Source organism: Zea mays, chromosome 7 (genome assembly GCF_902167145.1).
Source record: "Zea mays cultivar B73 chromosome 7, Zm-B73-REFERENCE-NAM-5.0, whole genome shotgun sequence".
Classification (NCBI taxonomy): Eukaryota; Viridiplantae; Streptophyta; class Magnoliopsida; order Poales; family Poaceae; genus Zea; species Zea mays.
Window position 1 is genome coordinate 153,491,068 of NC_050102.1, and position 19,212 is coordinate 153,510,279.

The 19,212-nt window shown below is 45.4% G+C and overlaps 3 protein-coding genes across 4 annotated transcripts; 2 read left to right on the forward strand and 1 right to left on the reverse strand.

The window, feature by feature from the left end:
* The first annotated feature begins 297 nt into the window (after positions 1-297).
* On the forward strand, positions 298-2,226 carry LOC103633145 (Ribosomal L18p/L5e family protein). Its single transcript, XM_008654822.4, has 2 exons — positions 298-1,070; positions 1,905-2,226. Exon 1 carries the CDS (start codon positions 660-662, stop codon positions 1,026-1,028), a length of 369 nt encoding a protein of 122 aa, XP_008653044.1. The 5' UTR covers positions 298-659; the 3' UTR covers positions 1,029-1,070; positions 1,905-2,226.
* On the reverse strand, positions 1,369-3,044 carry LOC103633144 (uncharacterized). Of its 2 annotated transcripts, XM_008654821.4 has the most exons (4): positions 2,788-3,040; positions 2,598-2,700; positions 2,344-2,495; positions 1,369-2,027 (listed from the first exon to the last, which is right to left on the reverse strand). In XM_008654821.4, exons 1-4 carry the CDS (start codon positions 2,794-2,796, stop codon positions 1,701-1,703), a joined length of 591 nt encoding a protein of 196 aa, XP_008653043.1. In that variant the 5' UTR covers positions 2,797-3,040; the 3' UTR covers positions 1,369-1,700. The 2 variants fall into 2 exon arrangements, with proteins under 2 accessions (XP_008653043.1, XP_035816956.1); XM_035961063.1 differs by having other exon boundaries at positions 2,598-3,044.
* Positions 3,045-17,250: 14,206 nt separating this feature from the next.
* Positions 17,251-18,259, forward strand: LOC100285334 (uncharacterized). Its single transcript, NM_001397513.1, has one exon. It carries the CDS (start codon positions 17,385-17,387, stop codon positions 18,168-18,170), a length of 786 nt encoding a protein of 261 aa, NP_001384442.1. The 5' UTR covers positions 17,251-17,384; the 3' UTR covers positions 18,171-18,259.
* The last annotated feature ends 953 nt before the right edge of the window (positions 18,260-19,212 follow it).

Below are 19,212 nucleotides of genomic sequence, written 5' to 3' on the forward strand. Positions count from 1 at the left end.
TTTCATACTCAAACATAAATAGAAATCATAGCAACGTACATACACTTTGCTAGTGTTTTTAAATAAACTGAAAAAACTTTAGGTCATGTTTGTTTTCTTTTAGAATTATATAATACAACTTATGGATTATGTAAACACCTAATGACCTAATTATAGATTATTATAATCTAGATATCTAGATTATATAAGCAATCTAATAATTTATGATGTTTATTTATCTTTTAACTTATTTAAGTTGGATTATATAATTTAGAGGTTAAATACTTCGTTTACAATGGACCGAATTATCTACCAAGTAGAGAGAAAAATTCAAAAGAGAGAGAAAAGCAACCTATGGTTCACCGCTCCCCTATTTGACAGCTCGCGAGTCGAGTCAGCCGGCCGACGACAGGGAGCCTCGCCTCCGGCGCCGCGGCGGCGATCACCCAATTCCACCCCCACTGCCTTCTCCTATCTCCCCACACTACCGCTCTGTTTCCTCCACCATCCGCTTGCGTCCACGCGCTCTCTCGTTAAGCCATCGCTTGCGTCAACGGCCGCGCCCTCTAGTCGTTCGACGAAACGCCACCGAGCCACTGACGCGTCCGCTGCACGCGTAGTCGCGCTTCCATCTTGCTCCGCCGCCCCGCAGCTCCTAGCCGGAGGGAGGCCACCGATCCATGTCTGTCGCCAAGCGCTACGTGCTGCGCCTCTTCATCTCGCTCAAGTACGTGACGGCGAACGTGGTGGACCGGCAGAGCGGTCGCATCGTGACGACCGCCTCGACCGCGGAGCGGCCCCTGCGAGACGGGCTGGAGTGCGGCCGCGCCTGCAACGCAAAGGCGGCGGCAGCCGTCGGCGAGGTGCTCGCCATGCGCCTCAAGGTGGACGGCCTCGCGCGGGAGCCCATATACGCCAACGCGGAGAAAGAGGTCGCGAAGAAAGGGTTCAAGAACCAGACCAAGGTCTGGGCCATCCTCAATGCGTTGCGCAGTCACGGGGTCAACCTCCACATCGACGACGATGGCGACCACAGGCCGCACGTCTGAAACAACCATAAGTTCAGGAGTTTGCTCCTCCAACTAACAAAAGTATGAGCTTTGAGCATGTTGATTGTTGCGTGCTGTTTTATGTTGCTTCAGTAACCTTGCCCTTGACTCTCATTTAATTGAACACTATGACTTTCTGTGTGTAGCAATATCACTGCTGGATCTACTACTTCGATATCATATAAGTCATGTATAACCCTAAGACCATGAATCGATTTTCAAAGTATAATATGATACAACTCTAAGCTCTTAGATCATAAGTATAGTTAAGAGACAATATATATAGAGAATCGTGTAGAGACAGGTTATTGGCGAAGAGCTCATCTTTTTGTATTTTTTTCAAATAGTCCCATAGAGACTCCTCAAGGGACTCCATAATAATTGAGATTGTACATGCCCTAACAATTGTCACAAAAAGGAGGATTGAACCAGTTATTCACAAAAAATATCACGCAGGATAATTTCTCTACTGGGAAGGAAATTGACGCCCCATGGTGCTTTGGTAAATTGGTAGTGAAAAGCGGTGCACATGTTTGATACATGCAAAAGACCTAATGCCTGATAACTTTTACCTGGTAGCAAAACACAATTAAATTACAGAGCACCTTCACAAAACATGGTGCTACGGCAGTAACTACCAAATTCCTCACAAATAGATTTGCTGGCATAATTTTACTGACCAAGTGCCTTTAGGTTCATGTATGCTTTGAGCTGATTCAAAGCACTATCCAACAAAACCTTCTTACTGCCATTGATAACTCTCACTGACTGTTTGAGCTCGCTCTTGGCTGCAATCAGCTCGTTTTGCAGCCCCTTGATCTTCATCTCATCCCTGATCTTCTCGAGGCCCCTGATCTTCTCCTCGATGACATGTAGGCTCTCATGGTCTGGTTGAACTCCTGATGGTACCAAAGCCCAGGGCATGTCATCTTGTAATGGTGGAGCAGAGGGCGTAGGGTGCCCACCTTGTGAACTGCTTCCGAGAACCAATATCATTTTCTGCAAGCAAGTAGAGGTGTCAGTTTCAGTATTGGAAAACATTCTGAATGAGGAATCCTGGACTGTTAGACATAGTTAACTGTTAAGTATCGATGTCTGTCATGCGTCTTAGTCAGGTTTCGACATGGTGTTGCAGCCTAACACCTTCTACTTCTGATAATGTGCTTTGATTTGTGCCAAAGCACGCTTCTTCTTTTCAGCACACTGTGCACGGCATCGTCCAATGGATATCAAAGTAATCATACTGAAAGATATTCATCTAGAAAATTGACATCATATTGCCATTCATTCTACTCTATTAGCGTACAGCAAATACCTGTTTATGGTCCTCAATTGGAGCATCCGGGTACACAATTTTGACACTTTTCTTCGTCTTCCTCTTCAGCCAGCGGCAAATCTCTGTTGAGTTCACCTTTCCAACCACCGTGACAATCCCGCTATTAACATCCCCCACCGAAGTTTCAACTCCTGTGATGTCACAAAGAAAAATCCTTATCGTTATTTGCAGAATATATATAGCAAGAGAGAAGGGGAAAAAATATAGGAGATGAACAGCCGGTAAAGCTGTACCACCGAAACTTCCAATGGACACCATGGCCTTCTCCACCTTCCTGACACAGCCAATGCAGCGGCAGCGCATCTCAACCTGGAACCTGAATCGCCTGGGCGCCTCCTGTGAATGGAAGAACCAAATCCATCTGTCACTCCTGGTGATGGCGAGAAAAGGATCTGCAGAGGAATAAGAAGGCGAAGCCCTCACTGTCCCCATGGTAGAATCTTGAGCTGCTTCTGTGACGCTGTTTGCCGGCGGAAGCGATCAGAGTCTAGAGGCTGGATGTGGCAAGGCACTCTCGCTTAAATAGGCCTGACTGGTGCGTAGTTAATGGGAGGGAGCGGAGTTCCATGCAGTTTTGTGAAACAGAGGAGCCACCGGATTGCATGCTTGATTGACTGACCTGATCGTTCATTCACAGTTTCACACTAGCTGCTGTTTCATTCAGTCCTTTCCTGTTGCATTTTTTTTATCGAGACGAGCACGGCTAAACGTAATACTAATACAATACTCAAAGTCGAAACCCATTAACCCAATAGAGAAGGGTGCCATAGAGAAGATCGCAAAGGGGATTTCGTGCAGGGTGGGAGGAAGAAGATGGGTAGAAAAGTAAAAGGCTAGAAGGCTGCGAGTTTGCCTGAAAAAGAGCAAGATCTTGCGTAGAGCCATATTTAAGGCACGTTTGGTTCGTTACCTCAATTACCACAGTTATTCAATTCGAACGACTAACCTTAGGCAAAATGTGACACATTTAGCCACAAACCAAACATGCCCTTAAATTTCTCTCTCTCTCTCTCACTGTCCACCAAGCACAAAAATTGAAGCATCACACGACCTACATAAAAAGGTGAGGTCTGCGACATGGAGGGTGCACGAGACTAACCGCAGATATACTTGGGTGATTACACTCGAGAATCATGTCACACGTAGGAGTGTTAATGGATCGCCATATAAATGTTTCTTCATGATTTGTTAAGGTCATAAATTTATTTTAGTTCAAAAATGAATAGAAATAGAGTTTGATCCTAATTTGATCCGGGCCTTAAATTTTATAGTGTAAAATTTAGAGCCTATTGTCACCCCTAGTCACACGAGATAAGACGATTCTCTTGAGATTTTGTTTGAGAATTGCAAGACTTACCAATTTGCTTCCTCGCTGAGATAAATCATCGTCAATTAATAGGGTGTTTGGTTTGAGGAATAAACTCGTCAATCATCTTCTCACTTCTTTCCTTTTTTTGTTTGGTTTGTGAAATGGAATGAGTTGATCTATCACCACCCCATTCCTCATAATAGTTAGTACTAATAATGAATGTGATCATCCCACCAAATTTGAGAAATAGACCAATAATATACCATTTCAATTTTGATAGAGTGTCTCCTCAAACCAAACACCCCCTAAATTTCCTCCAATGTAATGACGAGCCTCTCACACCAAGGATTATCACCCCTTGTCAAGAGGAATAGACACAAGAAATGCCTGACAATGGTGCTTCGACTTCCGAGCTAGAGTTCATGATGACTAACAACGGGCTCACAATGGTGCAATAGTAAGTATCAAAGATCAAACCCACTAGACAAGATAAATCATGGTATGAGTTCGCTCTATTGTGATGGGTCGCTTCTCCCTAATTCTTCAACCCCCTTACATTCGATCGCCCTAGGGGCTCAACCGCCATGACCCCCAACTCCTTAGACAATAAGATGTGTAGCCTTGGGCCTAGCATTTTAAGGATCTGTTCCATGAGGTGTGTAAAGAAAATAGACCTCGACCCATTTGACTAAATGATTTTGGTGGTTTGATGATCAACGTAATCTGTGAACTAATATGTTTTCTATGTTTGTATTTGTAGTTCACAAGATGCAAAAGTGACTTGGACTAAGACATTGAGGAAGCAACACCTCAAAAGAAGACATTATGAAGACCATAAGTGAAGATCAACAAGTATCAAGCAAAGTCTAAGGCATGAAGAAAAGTGTAGTCACTCACGGATCGTCTACCCATGTGCAGCGGACTGTCTGGTGGCTCACCGGACAGTCCGGTGCCACCCGACGGACTGCCCGGTGCACCAGGGAACATGAGCCCAATGGATAGTTCCTAGTAACACAACACCAGACTGTTCGGTGCATCACCGGACTGACCAGTGCAAGACTGACGCGCGACAACGGTCACTTGCAACGGTCATATCCAACGGCTATGGGGCACCAGACACAACACCAGACTGTTCGGTGCCTACCACCGGACTGCCCGGTGTGTCGCAGAGCAGCAGCTTTTCTCCAACGACTATAATTGAGTTGGGGCCTATATATACTTCACCCAACTGAACATTTGAAGGTGTGGGAGCCCAAACAACATATCAACACATATTATAGAAATTTTCAAGTGCTCAAACACCCAAGTGCTTAAAGAATCACTCGGTGATTAGCGTAGATGCTTTTTGCGAAGTGCTTAGGTTAGTTGGATCGCTTAAGCACTTGCTCTAGGTGAATACTAGTTGAGTGAGTTTAGAAAAACCCACAAAACCCCTTGTCTCTTGTGCGAGCCGTTGTATATTGTTCCGATTGGGGCGAGAGTCTTGCGAGACCGTGACAACCGAGTTTGTCTCACAGCCGCCACCATGTACCGGAGGGAACGAGGCTCGCAGCGTTTTGACCGGAAGCTCGATACTGGAGACAGCGGGGAGCGTCCGAGAGGAGCCGAATGTGGAGCACCACTTGCGTGTGGAAAAGGCCCGTAGCTCTCTACGGAGTTTCTAAACTGTGGTGATTGGCTCTCGCGTGAGTTATCCTTTGCGTAGGGCCAACGAGGATTAGTCGGGACCTTCATGGTTCTGGATACCTCGGTAAAAATACCATTGTCATCCACGTGAGTTTGCTTTCTCTACTAGCTCTTTAATATTCCACATTTACTCTCTGTACCTAAGTTGCAATCTTTACTATTCTTAGTGTAGATTATATATGATTGAAACTTAGGTTGCATAACTCCTTTTTGCGGTAATAGCAACACTTAGACAAAACTAGTATACACATTATAGATTGCTTATTTGCATATGTTTTGTTCTAGTGATTTATTTGTGGCCTAGTTTAGAAAGAAGTTTTTAAAAGTCCTAATTCACCCCCTCTTAAGCGTCACCATTTCCTACAAGGTGTCTAGTGCCTAGGGCCTTTGTCAACTGCCATGTCCACCTATAGGTAGGGGTGGTAATGGGCTCAATATTTTATACTGCAAAATTTACGAATCAAATTAAGATCAGGCTCTATTTCTATTCATTTTGAACTAAAATTCATTAAGGGCTCAAACAAATTGTGAAGAAACATTTGGATTGTGATCCATTACCACCCTACCTGCATGATCACTTCACTAGTGGACCCTAGAGCCTTTGTTAGTGCCCAGGGAAGCTCATACATTGATTATCTGCAAGACTCATTCAAGGATCCTAGCTCGAGAGATTAACTTCATGGACCATCGCTCCCTGTGCCCCAAGTCTTGGGAACACCCCCTAGCCTAGGCCAGGGAGGGGCCCAACACTAAATGACATATTATAGAAGTGTCTAAAATGAATGGCAACTATCAGAAACCTTGGTAGCCTTCTAGGTTGCCTTGACTCTATGAGGCTTGGGACTCCTAGCGCGTTGGGACCTCTAAGAGCATCTCCAAGAGAGGCTCTAAACATGGTCCTATTTTAAATATAGGGCTCAAAATCATAAAACATTCTTCCAACAGCGGCCTTATTTTATAAATTTTCATCAAATGGTTATAGGGCTCGGTCTCTCGGGTCCTAAATATAGTACCCATATACTGGAGCCCTATCCTCATTTCCACTTAATCTCCAACCATTTATTTCCTAATATTATGATTTATTTCCTAAATAGCATTATTTAAGGCCTGACTATTGGAGTAAACATTTCTTTTGAGACCCTAAACATTCTAAATATGGTCCTATTTCAAATTTTAGGACTCTATTTTAGGGTTTGTTGTTGTAGATGCTCTAAGGGTAATATATTATAAGTCCCTAACACATATTGTGTCGTGAGATATGAAAGGGAATTAGGCTTACACCTAGTCCCTAATTAATTTTGGTGGTTGAATTGCCCAACACAAATTTATTGGACTAACTAGTTTGCCCAAGTGTATAGATTATACAGGTATAAAAGGTTCACTCTCAGTCAATTAAAAGACCAAGTTTTGGATTCAACAAAGGAGCAAAGTGGCAACCGAAGGCCCTCTGGTCTGGGAGCACCGGACTGTCCGGTGTACACCGGACAGTGTCCGGTGCACCAGAGGACTCCAACGCAAACTTGCCACCTTCGGGAATTTCTAGAGGCAACTCCGCTATAATTCACCGGACTGTCCGGTGTCCGGTGCGCCAAGGAAGGTCAGCCTCAGGAACTCGCCAGCTTCGGGAAACTCCAACGGCTAGTCCGCTAAAATTCACCGGACTGTCCGGTGTGCACCGGACTGTCCGGTGCGACTCCGGAGCAACGGCTATCTCCGCGCCAACGGCTCTCTGCCGCGCATTTAATGCGCGCTCTGCGCGCGCAGATGTCAGGCGCGCCCATTCCGGCACACCGGACAAGGAACAGTAGCTGTCCGGTGTGCACCGGACACCCAGGCGGGCCCACAAGACAGAAGCTCCAACGGTCAGAATCCAACGGCAGTGATGACGTGGCAGGGGCACCGGACTGTCCGGTGTGCACCGGACTGTCCGGTGCGCCATCGAACAGACAGCCTCCCAACGGCCACATTTGGTGGTTGGGGCTATAAATACCCCAACCACCCCACCATTCATTGCATCCAAGTTTTCCACTTCTCAACTACTACAAGAGCTCTAGCATTCAATTCTAGACACACCAAAGAGATCAAATCCTCTCCAAATTCCACACAACGCCATAGTGACTAGAGAGAGTGATTTGCTTGTGTTCTTTCGAGCTCTTGCGCTTGGATTGCTTTCTTCTTTCTTGATCCTTTCTTTGCAATCAAACTCACTTGTAATTGAGGCAAGAGACACCAATCTTGTGGTGGTCCTTGCGGGAACTTTGTGTTCCAAGTGATTGAGAAGAGAAAGCTCACTCGATCCGTGGATCGTTTGAGAGAGGGAAGGGTTGAAAGAGACCCGGCCTTTGTGGCGTCCTCAACGGGGAGTAGGTTTGCAAGAACCGAACCTCGGTAAAACAAATCTCCGTGTCTCACTTGCTTATTCGCTTGGGTTTTGTTTTGCACTCTCTCTCGCGGACTCGTTTCTCTATTACTAACGCTAACCACGGCTTGTAGTTGTGTTTATATTTGTAAATTTCAGTTTCGCCCTATTCACCCCCCCTCTAGGCGACTTTCAATTGGTATCGGAGCCCGGTGCTTCATTAGAGCCTAACCGCTCGAAGTGATGTCGGGAGATCACGCCAAAAAAGAGATGGAGACCGGCGAAAAGCCCACTACAAGCAACGGGAGCACTTCATCGGAAGAGTCCCGCACCAAACGGAGGGAGAAGAAGAAGAGCTCCTCCAACAAAGGGAAGGAGAAGAAATCTTCTTCTCACCACAAAGAGAAGAAGGAAAAATCTTCTTCCCACAAGCCGCATCGGAGTGGGGACAAACAAAAGAGGATGAGGAAAGTGGTCTACTACGAGACCGACACTTCATCAACATCAACCTCCGGCTCCGACGCGCCCTCCGTAACTTCTAAACGCCAAGAGCGTAAGAAGTTTAGTAAGATCCCCCTACACTACCCTCGCATTTCTAAACATGCACCTTTACTTTCCGTCCCATTAGGCAAACCACCAACTTTTGATGGTGAAGATTATGCTAGGTGGAGTGATTTAATGCGATTTCATCTAACCTCACTCCACAAAAGTATATGGGATGTTGTTGAGTTTGGTGCACAGGTACCGTCTGTAGGGGATAAGGATTATGATGAGGATGAGGTGGCCCAAATCGAGCACTTCAACTCTCAAGCGACAACAATACTCCTCGCCTCACTAAGTAGAGAGGAGTATAACAAAGTACAAGGGTTGAAGAGTGCCAAGGAGGTTTGGGATGTACTCAAAACCACGCACGAGGGAGACGAGCTCACCAAGATCACCAAGCGGGAAACGATCGAGGGGGAGCTCGGTCGGTTCCGGCTTCGCAAAGGGGAGGAGCCACAACACATGTACAACCGGCTCAAGACCTTGGTGAACCAAGTGCGCAACCTCGGGAGCATAAAGTGGGATGACCATGAGGTGGTTAAGGTTATTCTAAGATCTCTTATTTTCCTTAACCCCACTCAAGTTCAATTAATTCGTGGTAATCCTAGATATACTAAAATGACCCCCGAGGAAGTTATCGGGCATTTTGTAAGTTTTGAGTGCATGATCGAAGGCTCGAGAAAGATCAACGAGCTTGACGAACCCACCACATCCGAAGCTCAACCCGTCGCATTCAAGGCGACGGAGGAAAAGAAGGAGGAGGCTACACCAAGTCGACAACCAATAGACGCCTCCAAGCTCGACAATGAGGAAATGGCGCTCGTCATCAAGAGTTTCCGCCAAATCCTCAAGCAAAGGAGGGGGAAAGACTACAAGTCCCGCTCCAAGAAGGTTTGCTACAAATGTGGTAAGCCCGGTCATTTTATTGCTAAATGTCCTATATCAAGTGACAGTGATCGAGGCGACGACAAGAAGGGGAGAAGAAAGGGGAAGAAGAGATACTACAAGAAGAAGGGCGGCGATGCCCATGTTTGTCGGGAGTGGGACTCCGATGAAAGCTCTAGCGACTCCTCCGACGACGAGGACGCCGCCAACATCGCCGTCACCAAGGGACTTCTCTTCCCCAACGTCGGCCACAAGTGCCTCATGGCAAAGGACGGCAAAAAGAAGGTAAAATCAAGATCATCCACTAAATATGAAACCTCTAGTGATGATAATGCTAGTGATGAGGAAGATAATTTGCGTACCCTTTTTGCCAACCTTAACATGGAACAAAAAGAAAAATTAAATGAATTAATTAGTGCTATTCATGAAAAGGATGACCTTTTGGATTCACAAGAGGATTGTCTAATTAAAGAAAACAAGAAACATGTTAAGGTTAAAAATGCTTATGCTCTAGAAGTAGAAAAATGTGAAAAATTATCTAGTGAGCTAAGCACTTGCCGTAAGATGATTGACAACCTTAGGAATGAAAATGCTAGTTTAATGCTAAGGTTGATTCTCATGTTTGCAATGTTTCAATTCCCAACCCTAGAGATAATAATGATGATTTGCTTGCTAGGATTGAAGAATTGAACATTTCTCTTGCTAGTCTTAGATTAGAAAATGAAAATTTGATTGCTAAGGCTAAAGATTTTGATATTTGCAAAGTTACAATTTCCGATCTTAGAGATAAAAATGATATTCTTCATGCTAAGATTGTTGAACTTAATTCTTGCAAACCCTCTACATCTATTGTTGAGCATGTATCTATTTGTACTAGATGTAGAGATGTTGATGTTAATGCTATTCATGATCATATGGCTTTAATTAAACAACAAAATGATCATATAGCAAGACTAGATGCTAAAATTGTCGAGCACAACTTAGAAAATGAGAAATTTAAATTTGCTCGTAGCATGCTTTATAATGGGAGACGCCCGGGCATTAAGGATGGCATTGGCTTCCAAAGGGGAGACAATGTCAAAATTAGTGCCCCTCCTAAGAGATTGTCCAACTTTGTTAAGGGCAAGGCTCTCATGCCTCAGGATAACGAGGGTTACATTTTATACCCTGCCGGTTATCCCGAGAGCAAAATTAGGAGAATTCACTCTAGGAAGTCTCACTCTGGCCCCAATCATGCTTTTATGTATAAGGGTGAGACATCTAGTTCTAGGCAACCAACCCGTGCTAAGTTGCCTAAGAAAACTCCTACTGCATCAAATGAACATAATCTTTCATTTAAAACTTTTGATGCATCTTATGTATTAACTAACAAATCCGGCAAGGTAGTTGCCAAATATGTTGGGGGCAAGCACAAGGGCTCCAAGACTTGTGTTTGGGTACCCAAAGTTCTTGTGTCTAATGCCAAAGGACCCAAAACCATTTGGGTACCTAAAGTCAAGAACTAAACTTATTTTGTAGGTTTATGCATCCGGGGGTTCAAGTTGGATACTCGACAGCGGGTGCACAAACCACATGACAGGGGAGAAAAAGATGTTCTCCTCCTACGAGAAAAACCAAGATCCCCAAAGAGCGATCACATTCGGGGATGGAAATCAAGGTTTGGTCAAAGGATTGGGTAAAATTGCTATATCACCTGACCATTCCATTTCTAATGTTTTTCTTGTAGATTCTTTAGATTACAATTTGCTTTCTGTATCTCAATTATGCAAAATGGGCTGCAACTGTCTATTCACTGATGTAGATGTCACTGTCTTTAGAAGAAGTGATGATTCAATAGCATTTAAGGGAGTGTTAGAGGGTCAGCTATACTTGGTAGATTTTGATAGAGCTGAACTCGACACTTGCTTAATTGCTAAGACTAACATGGGTTGGCTCTGGCACCGCCGACTAGCTCATGTTGGGATAAAGAATCTTCATAAGCTTCTAAAGGGAGAACACATTTTAGGACTAACAAATGTTCATTTTGAGAAAGACAGGATTTGTAGCGCATGCCAAGCAGGAAAGCAAGTTGGCTCCCATCATCCGCATAAGAACATAATGACGACCGACAGGCCACTGGAGCTCCTACACATGGATCTATTCGGTCCGATCGCTTACATAAGCATCGGCGGGAGTAAGTACTGTCTAGTTATTGTGGATGATTATTCTCGCTTCACTTGGGTATTCTTTTTGCAGGAAAAATCTCAAACCCAAGAGACCTTAAAGGGATTCTTGAGACGGGCTCAAAATGAGTTCGGCTTAAGAATCAAGAAAATTAGAAGCGATAACGGGACGGAGTTCAAGAATTCTCAAATTGAAGGCTTCCTTGAGGAGGAGGGCATCAAGCATGAGTTCTCTTCTCCCTACACGCCACAACAAAATGGTGTAGTGGAGAGGAAGAATCGAACTCTATTGGACATGGCAAGAACCATGCTTGATGAGTACAAGACTTCGGATCGGTTTTGGGCCGAGGCGGTCAACACCGCTTGCTACGCCATCAACCGGTTATATCTTCACCGAATCCTCAAGAAGACATCATATGAACTCCTAATCGGTAAAAAGCCCAACATTTCATATTTTAGAGTCTTTGGTAGCAAATGCTTTATTCTTGTTAAAAGAGGTAGAAAATCTAAATTTGCTCCTAAGACTGTAGAAGGCTTTTTACTAGGATATGACTCAAACACAAGGGCATATAGAGTCTTTAACAAGTCCACTGGACAAGTTGAAGTTTCTTGTGACGTTGTGTTTGATGAGACTAACGGCTCTCAAGTAGAGCAAGTTGATCTTGATGAGATAGGTGAAGAACAGGCTCCATGCATCGCTCTAAGGAACATGTCCATTGGGGATGTGTGTCCTAAGGAATCCGAAGAGCCTCCAAATGCTCAAGATCAACCGTCCTCCTCCATGCAAGCATCTCCACCAACTCAAAATGAGGAAGAGGCTCAAGTTGATGAAGAAGAAGATCAATCAAATGAGCCACCTCAAGATGATGGCATAGATCAAGGGGGAGATGCAAATGATCAAGACAAGGAGGATGAAGAGCAAAGACCGCCACACCCAAGAATCCACCAAGCAATCCAACGAGATCACCCCGTCGACACCATCCTCGGCGATATTCATAAGGGGGTAACCACTAGATCTCGTGTTGCTCATTTTTGTGAACATTACTCTTTTGTTTCCTCTATTGAGCCACACAGGGTAGAGGACGCACTTCAAGATTCGGATTGGGTGGTGGCGATGCAAGAGGAGCTCAACAACTTCACGAGGAATGAGGTATGGCATTTAGTTCCATGTCCTAACCAAAATGTTGTAGGAACCAAATGGGTCTTCCGCAACAAACAAGATGAGCATGGTGTGGTGACAAGGAACAAAGCTCGACTTGTGGCCAAGGGATACTCCCAAGTCGAAGGTTTGGATTTCGGTGAAACCTATGCACCCGTAGCTAGGCTTGAGTCAATTCGCATATTATTAGCCTATGCTACTTACCATGGCTTTAAGCTTTATCAAATGGACGTGAAAAGTGCCTTCCTCAATGGACCAATCAAGGAAGAGGTCTATGTTGAGCAACCTCCCGGCTTTGAAGACAGTGAGTATCCTAACCATGTCTATAAGCTCTCTAAGGCGCTTTATGGGCTCAAGCAAGCCCCAAGAGCATGGTATGAATGCCTTAGAGATTTCCTTATTGCAAATGGCTTCAATGTCGGAAAAGCCGATCCTACACTCTTTACTAAAACCCTTGAAAATGACTTGTTTGTATGCCAAATTTATGTTGATGATATTATATTTGGATCTACTAACGAGTCTACATGTGAAGAGTTTAGTAGGATTATGACACAGAAGTTCGAGATGTCTATGATGGGGGAGTTGAAGTATTTCCTAGGATTTCAAGTAAAGCAACTCCAAGAGGGCACCTTGATTAGCCAAACGAAGTACACTCAAGACATTCTAAACAAGTTTGGGATGAAGGATGCCAAGCCCATCAAGACACCCATGGGAACCAATGGGCATCTCGACCTCGACACGGGAGGTAAGTCCGTGGATCAAAAGGTATATCGGTCGATGATAGGTTCTTTACTCTATTTATGTGCATCTCGACCGGATATTATGCTTTCCGTATGCATGTGTGCAAGATTCCAAGCCGACCCTAAGGAAGCTCACCTTACGGCCGTAAAACGAATCTTGAGATATTTGGCTTATACTCCTAAGTTTGGGCTTTGGTATCCCAGGGGATCCACTTTTGATTTGATTGGATATTCGGATGCCGATTGGGCAGGGTGTAAAATCAATAGGAAGAGCACATCGGGGACTTGCCAGTTCTTGGGAAGATCCTTGGTGTCTTGGGCTTCAAAGAAGCAAAATTCGGTTGCTCTCTCCACCGCCGAAGCCGAGTACATTGCCGCAGGCCATTGTTGCGCGCAATTGCTTTGGATGAGGCAAACCCTGCGGGACTACGGTTACAAATTAACCAAAGTCCCTTTGCTATGTGATAATGAGAGTGCAATCAAGATGGCCGACAATCCCGTCGAGCATAGCCGCACTAAGCACATAGCCATTCGGTATCACTTTTTAAGGGATCACCAACAAAAGGGAGATATCGAGATTTCTTACATTAACACTAAAGATCAATTAGCCGATATCTTTACCAAGCCTCTTGATGAACAATCCTTTAACAAACTTAGGCATGAGCTCAATATTCTTGATTCTAGGAACTTCTATTGTTAAAATTGCACACATTGCTCTTTTATATACCTTTGATCATGTCTCTCTTATATGCTATGACTAATGTGTTTTCAAGTCTATTTCAAACCAAGTCATAGGTATATTGAAAGGGAATTGGAGTCTTCGGCGAAGACAAAGGCTTCCACTCTGTAACTCATACTTCGCCATCACTCCAAGCAACTCTCTATTCTTTGGGGAGAAATGAGCATCAAAGGACCGGATTTCGTCTTTGGTATAATCTTAACTCACTCATTTATGACCAAAGAGGAAGATAGCACTTCAAGGGCTCTAATGATTCCGTTTTTGGTGATTCATGCCAAAAAGGGGGAGAAATGAGCCCAAAGCAAAAGGACCGCACCACCACCTAATTCAATTTTCAAAAACTCGTGTTGAATATTTTTTCAATTGGTATCCTATCGTATTCAAAAGGGGGAGAAAGTAGTATTTCAAAATGATACATCAAAACCCTCTTGAGCACTAAGAGGTGGATCTCCTTTAGGGGGAGTTTTGTTTAGTCAAAGGAGAAGCATTTGAAACAGGGGGAGAAAATTTCAAATCTTGAAAATGCTTTGCAAAATCTTATTCATTCACCTTTGACTATTTGCAAAAGAACTTTGAAAAGGATTTACAAAAGAGTTTGCAAAAAGAAAACTCGTGGTGCAAGCGTGGTCCAAAATGTTATATAAGAAAGAAACAATTCATGCATATCTTGTAAGTATTTATATTGGCTCAATTCCAAGCAACCTTTACACTTACATTATGCAAACTAGTTCAATTATGCACTTCTATATTTGCTTTGGTTTGTGTTGGCATCAATCACCAAAAAGGGGGAGAGTGAAAGGGAATTAGGCTTACACCTAGTCCCTAATTAATTTTGGTGGTTGAATTGCCCAACACAAATTTATTGGACTAACTAGTTTGCCCAAGTGTATAGATTATACAGGTATAAAAGGTTCACTCTCAGCCAATTAAAAGACCAAGTTTTGGATTCAACAAAGGAGCAAAGTGGCAACCGAAGGCCCTCTGGTCTGGGAGCACCGGACTGTCCGGTGTACACCGGACAGTGTCCGGTGCACCAGAGGACTCCAACGCAAACTTGCCACCTTCGGGAATTTCCAGAGGCAACTCCGCTATAATTCACCGGACTGTCCGGTGTACACCGGACAGTGTCCGGTGCGCCAAGGAAGGTCAGCCTCAGGAACTCGCCAGCTTCGGGAAACTCCAACGGCTAGTCCGCTAAAATTCACCGGACTGTCCGGTGTGCACCGGACTGTCCGGTGCGACTCCGGAGCAACGGCTATCTCCGCGCCAACGGCTCTCTGCCGCGCATTTAATGCGCGCTCTGCGCGCGCAGATGTCAGGCGCGCCCATTCCGGCACACCGGACAAGGAACAGTAGCTGTTCGGTGTGCACCGGACACCCAGGCGGGCCCACAAGACAGAAGCTCCAACGGTCAGAATCCAACGGCAGTGATGACGTGGCAGGGGCACCGGACTGTCCGGTGTGCACCGGACTGTCCGGTGCGCCATCGAACAGACAGCCTCCCAACGGCCACATTTGGTGGTTGGGGCTATAAATACCCCAACCACCCCACCATTCATTGCATCCAAGTTTTCCACTTCTCAACTACTACAAGAGCTCTAGCATTCAATTCTAGACACACCAAAGAGATCAAATCCTCTCCAAATTCCACACAACGCCATAGTGACTAGAGAGAGTGATTTGCTTGTGTTCTTTCGAGCTCTTGCGCTTGGATTGCTTTCTTCTTTCTTGATCCTTTCTTTGCAATCAAACTCACTTGTAATTGAGGCAAGAGACACCAATCTTGTGGTGGTCCTTGCGGGAACTTTGTGTTCCAAGTGATTGAGAAGAGAAAGCTCACTCGATCCGTGGATCGTTTGAGAGAGGGAAGGGTTGAAAGAGACCCGGCCTTTGTGGCGTCCTCAACGGGGAGTAGGTTTGCAAGAACCGAACCTCGGTAAAACAAATCTCCGTGTCTCACTTGCTTATTCGCTTGGGTTTTGTTTTGCACTCTCTCTCGCGGACTCGTTTCTCTATTACTAACGCTAACCACGGCTTGTAGTTGTGTTTATATTTGTAAATTTCAGTTTCGCCCTATTCACCCCCCTCTAGGCGACTTTCAAGATACTAACTAGAGATCAAGTCCCCACGGTCCCTCGTGTCCTAGGGCACTCATAAGCCTAAGTCCTTAAGACCCCTCGCGTCTCGGGCACCTCTAAATATAAGTCATCAAGGCCCCTTGTGTCTTAGGGCAGTTATAAGCCTATGGCCCATCATGTCTCGAAGTAATAAAGTAACATGTGTTCGGGGTAGTTTGTTCCCTAAACACTAAAACACCTAACTGTTTAGGGTCCTTTGTTAGCCCTAGGGTCCCTAAGGAGTTCCCGACCTCACACTTCGAGGGCGACTAGAACACAGGCTCTCTAGGGGCCTGGTACCCCAAAGGTGATAAGGACTCAAGATAGTTAATTTTAATCCTATCTCATGATAGAAGGATGTGTTAGGCCCACTAGGGATAATACGGCCCCGAGAGATGGACCACACGTATATATGTCCAAGGACGCGAAAGCTTAATGTGTGGTTAGTGACATTACAGGCCTGACAAGCGTGCAGTTGCAACAACTTAGGCTATATGGCACTCGTGATCACTATATTGCATGTGTATCATGTAGCCATGTGTGTGCATGCGATGTGTATTACGAAATACAATCAGTAAAATACCAAGTGACACGAACCCCGACATACATAGACACAACTTATCGCACTTGCACTATGACTGTTATGGTGATCACCTTAGAAAGGAATGACTACTCATAGGGAAAAAAATAAGCCCCGGGATGTTATGGTACGAGGATGCCATACACACTCATACCACCACACGCGTGCGCGTGTTCGTTTCACCGTTAATTCACGTGGATTGTGTGGTGTTGAGTCAGTTTAAATTCATAGCAAATCAAAATATATTTTAATACATTCTAATACTCTTTAATCTCTATAAAATTGGAATAACCGAATAAGGGCTAAATTGATTGAGAGGTTGGTTACACGAGATATGCATGTGTTGTTTCTCTCGGGAGGTAATCTGTTCGTTACGGCAGATGTGCATGGGCGTGAATGAGTGACGCATGAACGTATGACTGTCGAAAATCAAAAATAGTGATTTGAAGGAGTAGAGATAACTGAACCAAAGATCCAGTATAGGCTCTGGATTGTACTGAGCAACCCTTCTTTCTTCTTTTGATTGATTGCATCCCCTGTTCTCTTGGGTGCCCTGTAGCGGAATCTGGTCCGTAGAGATAAAATGAAGAAGAATCTGGCCCAACAGAACAGAGCAGAGCTTTAAAACCTGAGAAATTTCAGAATTTGAGTCACCCGACAAAAGCAAAGAGAGAACGGAGAGACCGAACACAAAAGACCACGAAGCGGAAGCGCAGCCGCAGACCGCCGCCGGCGCACGACATGTCTCGACGGCGGCGTGGAGGCTCCGATTCGGACGGCGAGGACGATAGCTTCCTCTACCGCTACCCCCTCCCATCCGTCGCCGCCTCAGAGGGTGGAGGCGGCAAACCACGGGGCGGAGGCGGGGGCTCGGGCGGCCTCGCGCCGTCCAAATCCACCGTCTACGTGTCCAACCTGGACTTCGCGCTCACCAACTCCGACCTCCACCTCCTCTTCTCCCGATTCGGCCGCGTCGCGCGCGTCACTGTCCTCAAGGACCGTGAATCCCGCCGCAGCCGCGGCGTCGCCTTCGTCCTCTTCGTCAGCCGGGAGGACGCCGCGGCCGCGGCCGCCGAGATGCACGGCAAGGTGCTCAACGGGCGCACGCTCTCTGCCTCCATCGCGGCCGATAACGGCCGCGCCGCGGAGTTCATCCGACGCCGCGTGTATCGGGACAAGTCGCGGTGCTACGAGTGCGGCGAGGAGGGTCACCTCTCGTACGAGTGCCCCCGAAACCAGCTCGGGCCCCGCGAGAGGCCCGCACCGTCTAAGAAGTCGCGCCGCGGCGGCGGCGGCGGCGGCGGCGGGCGTGGTCGCGGTCGCGGGGGCCAGGCTGATTGGCATTCGGATGATGATGAGGATGCTGCTGCCGCCGTGGCGTTCGAGGATGACAAGTGGGCGTCGGTGGTGGATACAAGGGAAGTGGAGGAGAAGGCGGCTGGGAAGGGAGAAGGAATGGGAAAGGCGGCGAGGAGGGAGAAGAGGAAATGCTACTTCAGTGACGAGAGTGACGAGGACGACGACTAATCTTCAGTGTATCCTGCTAACTGATCTTCAGTGTATCCTGCTAACGTTGTTGTGTTTGACAATAGATCTAACGCGGATTATGTTATCAACAGCTTTGTGTTTGAATCATAGCTTTTCAAATTTCAGAAGTTAATTGATGGCAGATTACTTGTTACAGACTTTGTGTTGTTACTGTATTGTTCCCCTTATTATTAAGCTAATTATTCGTCTGAACAACATCCCTGGTTTGGCCACTATGACTCATGGATAAAATGGCTATCCAGAAAAGAAATGGTTAATCAAATGCTTATGAGAACTGCTGGTCATTATGCTTATATTGTGTCATGGGCATAATAGGGAGCGACAGGCAACAGCCAGGCTGGGATAAGGCTAGAGAATAAGATTGAGATGAGCTGGGATAAGGTTAGAGAATAAGATTGAAATGAGAGAATTGTGGAGAGTTGGTTAGCATCAGATAAGTCCAAGAAAGTAGGAGTTAGTTGAGAGTTTGTAGGAGAAGTTGGTTAGCCATAGGGCTATTTATAAGCCGCATGGCAGCAGGGAATAAATCAAGCAAGATCATTATCAAACCAATCTCTCTCTCTTGCAATGACCCTCTCAAGCGCCTAGGGCTGCTACCCTAGAACCAAGCCTGCGGCAGAGGGGTATAACCTCGCCGGAGAAGACAACCATCCCCATGGACCGAAGGTCCATGACATATTGTCGGTGTTTTCACTTACATATTTTGTCAAGGTCACCATTTTTGCTTTAGTAGCTTGTTGCCAGTCAGTTATAAGATGCTTACTAGCTGTGTATGCTTATTGCTTGGTTCTCAAGTACTTCTCATGTATCAGTTTTTTTATTTCTTTTCTCCCTTCTGATTAAATGTTTGTATACCATTAAGATGCTTATTGCAATGAATAACTATGCCTACTGCCTAGACTGGGAAGGGACACATATAGGCAGTATACTGTGTGCAGGCTTTGCTTAACTTTCCTCTATATATAAAGTTTCTCCATCCTCTTCTCTATCCATTTTAATACTTTAAACAATAGATTTAGCA